At 41.6% G+C, this 4,639-nt stretch overlaps 1 protein-coding gene across 10 annotated transcripts; it reads right to left on the reverse strand.

The window, feature by feature from the left end:
* Positions 1 to 224: 224 nt before the first annotated feature.
* On the reverse strand, positions 225 to 4,221 carry LOC147622663 (shikimate O-hydroxycinnamoyltransferase-like). Of its 10 annotated transcripts, none has more exons than XM_086822222.1 (3): positions 4,070 to 4,221; positions 2,007 to 2,453; positions 225 to 1,446 (listed from the first exon to the last, which is right to left on the reverse strand). In XM_086822222.1, the coding sequence occupies exons 2-3, from the start codon at positions 2,412 to 2,414 to the stop codon at positions 529 to 531; spliced, it is 1,326 nt and encodes a 441-aa protein (XP_086678348.1). In that variant the 5' UTR covers positions 2,415 to 2,453; positions 4,070 to 4,221; the 3' UTR covers positions 225 to 528. The 10 variants fall into 10 exon arrangements, with proteins under 10 accessions (XP_086678348.1, XP_086678355.1, XP_086678352.1 ...); XM_086822229.1 differs by having other exon boundaries at positions 4,172 to 4,194; XM_086822226.1 differs by having other exon boundaries at positions 4,008 to 4,124.
* Between the last annotated feature and the right edge of the window lie 418 nt (positions 4,222 to 4,639).

A 4,639-nucleotide genomic window follows, 5' to 3' on the forward strand; every position in this document is an offset into this window, starting at 1 on the left:
GGCCCTCCTTGAAAAAGATAATAATAAGAGGGATATTTTTTTTAAAGTCCGGTAAGAGATGGTGGTGGGGGGAGATAAAACAACTGGTATTTGGTAGGAGAGGCACTAAGTAGTGAGGAAAAGGTGAAGGAAGATGCCCAAAGGGTTGCCACCAGTGCTCAAAAAAAAACCCGGGTTTAGTGTAATAGCACCTTCAAATTTAAAAAAATACCTACGAATTTGTAGCTTGAAGGTGCCAATACTTGCAAATTTTGAAGGAATATAATACAAATACCTTAAAAATAAAAAAATAAAAACTCTTCATTGATAATTTCTTAATTTTATATATGAAGGTCAATTTTTGAGAAAATAGTTTTTTTCGAGCGCACTGGTTGCCACAAAGATGCTGAGCCCACTTAAAGATCCAGAATGATGATGCCCAGAGGGTTGCCACAAAGATGGTGAGCCTGGGAGGTTGCCACAAAGATGCTTGAGCCCATGGATGAGATGTGGTAGTGGGCTAGAACTCATGTGTTCAAGGAGGGGAGGTTAGAATTGATAGAAGAGGTGTTCAAAGGAGGCCATGTGGTGGGAGGAGAGGGCAAGGGAGACACTGAGGCCACCATCACCGGTGGAGCTAGGCAAGACATAGGCGAGGCCTTCATAAGGGATGCCGGCGGGGCCCATGAAGATGGGGCGGCCCCACCCGAAGTCCGCATCGTGGATGGGCAGGCGGGCCCAGCTGGTGATCCCCAAGTTGGGCGACCGGAACGTGTGGGCGCCCCGCACGAGGGCGCCCAAGTCTGGCTGCAGCTCCAAATAGTCCAGGGCGGACCTCAGGTACTCGTCGTCCATCCTCGCCAATGCCTCCCTGATCTTGTTTGCGCCAAAACTCAACCCCTCCCCATTCAATTCTCCCGCCAACGCCATCGGCGTTGCCGTGAATATCACGTTTCCGAAATACCCCTCCGGCAGCTCTGGCTTCAGCCTCGCCCTTCCGTCCGTCGCAATGTACAGCTTCGTCGCCTGCTCCCCACATAGATTTCTCGCTTTCGAAACACACCTCCACACGTGCGCCGACACCGCCTCGTACGTGCTATAGGTGGCCTTGGTGCGCGGATCCATCGCCTTGCATCGCAAGTCCAACACTTGCTGCTTGGTGAGGTGGAGAATGGCTGGGGTGGCAACATCAGGATGATTAGTGGGTCCATTAGCGCTTAATAAATCTTCATTATGAGCTGCTTTAATTAGTGGAGGAGGAGGTTGGTACTCGATGTGGGGGAATTTTGGGGTGGGTGGGTCCCTTGCCCTTAGCAGGGTCCTGTCTATGAATGGGGTCACCGTGATGCCCATGCCCCTTGCCATGTCCGCCCATGTGTTGATGAAGTGCAAGCCTGACATGCCATCGGCTGCATGGTGCTGCATGCCCACCCCCAACGACACCCCCCCACATCTAAAGAACGTCACCTGCACAACCACCACCCATGCACATGAGCCTCATTACACCTATAATGAATTCTGAGAATATACAATAATACATGAGATTATACAAAAATGCATGATCTATCAATATACAGTACTACATGAGATTATACAAAAATGCATGATCTATCAATATACAGTACTACATGAGATTATGCATAGTAATTACACCTATAAATTCTGGTATCCAATAATATGTCATGAGATTATACAAAAATGCATGATCAATATACAATAATACATGAGATTATGCATATTAATTACACCCACGAATTCTGGGAATTCCTTTAGATAGAGATCCAATGGTGGCTCAAGAAAGAAGGGCCTCATGATTAGCATCTGAGTCTTTCTTTCTTCTAAACAACAAATTGAATATTTGAGGACTAAAATGGTAAAGGCTATGAGCAATAATTTGTGGAGACAGTGTATTCATGATATACAAAAGCACTATGCTGTAGGACTAAGCAAGTCCAATTAGAGGAATGAAAAGGCAGTAATTAGTAAATAAGATTAGCAACAATCAGTCATGGTAGAAGTCGAGTTACCTGTAAAACAAGGAGAGGGTAGGCAGAGACATCTTGAGTGTAGGTGACTTTGGGGACAAGCTGTTTGAGGGTGAGGGTAGGGGCAAAGTCCCCAAAATCATCAACAGCAGCATCCACTTCTGCCTCAACAAGAAGAACACCTTCCCCATTGCAATTGATTTCAATGCGCCCATTTCCATCCTTCTGAAGCCTCCCAGCCATTGGATAAAAGGGCACCAAGGCCTTTGCCAGGGCCCTCTCCATCACTTTATATGAGAAAAAATCATGGCTTTCATTGGGCTTGTAAAAATACACACTAGGGGTGTGTATTCTAGGTATCACCAAATCCACATTAGAGTTCCACAACACCCTCTTTGGTGTCTCCTCAGCTGGGGGCACCAAATTAGCACGGTGAATGGTTACCTTCATCTTGGCGAATGTAATGTCACCAGATTATTAATAAGCCACCTGCAACAAAAAAGCTTTATATTATAAGAGGTGTGCAGTGAATTGATCAAGCAAAAGGAAAGGAAGAAATATATGCTTTGAGCTTGGCTTGCGTGCAGATTTTGAAGGTGCCAAAATTCTATATTAAATATATGTGTTTTGAAGCTTTCAAGATGGTGGAAAAGCTGCATAGATTTTACACTTTTTCTTAATATGTTCCGACCAGGTACACAATATTCTAGATGCGTGGAAACCTGACAATGTGAAATACTGATTAAATGGGAGAAAATGGCCCTAAATTCTACTGCGCGTGACAGTAGTCAACAAAACATTTCAAATCAAAGAAAGGGGAGAAGTAGTGCAAAGTTCAAACCATTGCCATCCGCTACCATAATATTGCCTTGTTAAGGAAATAATCAAGACTTTCCAAAGTTGCAAACTTATAATACTTGCTTGAGAAAGATTTAATCAACATGCCAAATATTTTAATGAAGCTTAATCTCCACAGCTTTAGATAATTGAGCCCATCATTGACTTGATCTACTATACAATGTCATGCTTAGGAATGAGAAAATGTGCCCACTAACGCTCCCTTTCTATAGAGAAGAACACCTGCAATTTTAAAAAGAAAATCCATTCCCCAAAAATTTTGAAAAATAATACAATATAAGGCCTACAGCAATACATCAGGCTTGCTTAATAATGCAAATTTATATGCAATGCTAATAAGCAATAATATGCTTTCCAATGTGCTGCAATAATTACAGCAGAAAAAGCATCCACTAAAGGATTAAATTATGAGGCATGATTGCTCTCAATGCTAATTAAACAGCCTACAGAGTGATCCTCTTTGGGGAAAAAAAAAACCATGGTTTCTAGCTTCATATAGTGTATTTTGTGTCTGTTTTCATAAATACCTCACGTACTGAACTTATTGGGTTTAAAAAAAAGGCAGGTACCTTGATGATGAGAGTAGGTGTCCTGGGAAGATGAACATATATTGATTAAAGCCAGAAATTAAAAAGCTCGGATCTGTTGGGTGTTAAAAGAGAAATGGGAAAATTAATACAAATTGCATGGATTTATAAATGGGATTATGTTTGCAAAGGATGACAGGATGGTCATTCAAGAATGATGCATCGCATGAGTTTCCGGGTCAAAATTGCAAGGCTTTTTTTTTAAATCTGGGGAAGGTGTGAGAGAAAATGCTTTTTTTAACTTTTTTTTTAATATCACAAAATTGGTCACTCACCATCAAAAAAATTTGATGGTTCCTGCAAAATTGGTCAAAGTCCTTAGACTCACCACCAACCCCGAAACCAAACCAAACCCCCCAAAAAAAACGAAGGAAAAACTGCAAGAAATTGGAAAATTCGCCAAGAAATAATCATGGAACCAAAACTGCTTCCCTTAAAATAAATAAATAGAAGATCAACCAAAAGATGGAGATTTACCCAACAAATTAAAGCATTATTGAAAGTAATCCATGGCACGATCTTATCCTAAAGATAATACAAAATAAATATTCGTTTAAGTAACTAACTAGCATAGGAGTGGTTGAAGGCACAAGCTTACCAAACCAAACGTGAACTAGGTTAACTACCTCTATGAGGAGTTGTTAGAAGGCACAACCTTACCTAACAAACGTCACCTAATTTCCTTCATAGTGGAAGATGTAGCCATTTTCATTTTTCCAACAATTTGTAGGGTCACTTCATGGAGTGGTTTGGAAGTATAACCTCAACCCTTATTAACATTGGCCTCAATGTGTGTGTGCGTGTAAGCATGTACCTCTCTTCTCTACATCTTGACCTGGACAAGTGTGAAAGATACCCTCTACGTTTTGACTCTTAAGTTTGCCACAAAGCTCTACCTATATAAAGTCACTGTGGTGAGTATCTATATCCCCTCTCAACCACCCTCTATGTTATAACTCTTTAAGTTCAAGATGGAGCTGGACAAGTGTGAAAGATACCCTCTACATTTTGACTCTTAGGTTTGGCAAACAGTTAGACAAGCGTAAATTCACTTTGGTGAGTATCTACCTCCCCTCACAACCAAGGAAAATGATAGGTTCAACTTACCATAAAGCCATGTTTTCACCCTCGAAAAAAGTGAGCTTTGAAGGAGGGGACATACCCCAATTTAAGGGATTTCCCTCCCATGGGGGTGGACATTAATATGTAAAGCCCCTTAGCTTAGAACTA

The sequence above is a fragment of the Cibotium barometz genome, chromosome 28, assembly GCF_041138505.1.
Source record: "Cibotium barometz isolate CiBa-2024 chromosome 28, ASM4113850v1, whole genome shotgun sequence".
Lineage (NCBI taxonomy): Eukaryota > Viridiplantae > Streptophyta > Polypodiopsida > Cyatheales > Cibotiaceae > Cibotium > Cibotium barometz.

Coding starts and splice junctions, on each gene's coding strand:
- LOC147622663 (XM_086822222.1), bottom strand. CDS start 2,414: ATGAAGGTAACCATTCACCGTGCTAATTTGGTGCCCCCAGCTGAGGAG. Junction 1,447..2,006: donor ACCCTCTCCTTGTTTTACAG/GTAACTCGACTT, acceptor GTGGTTGTGCAG/GTGACGTTCTTTAGATGTGG.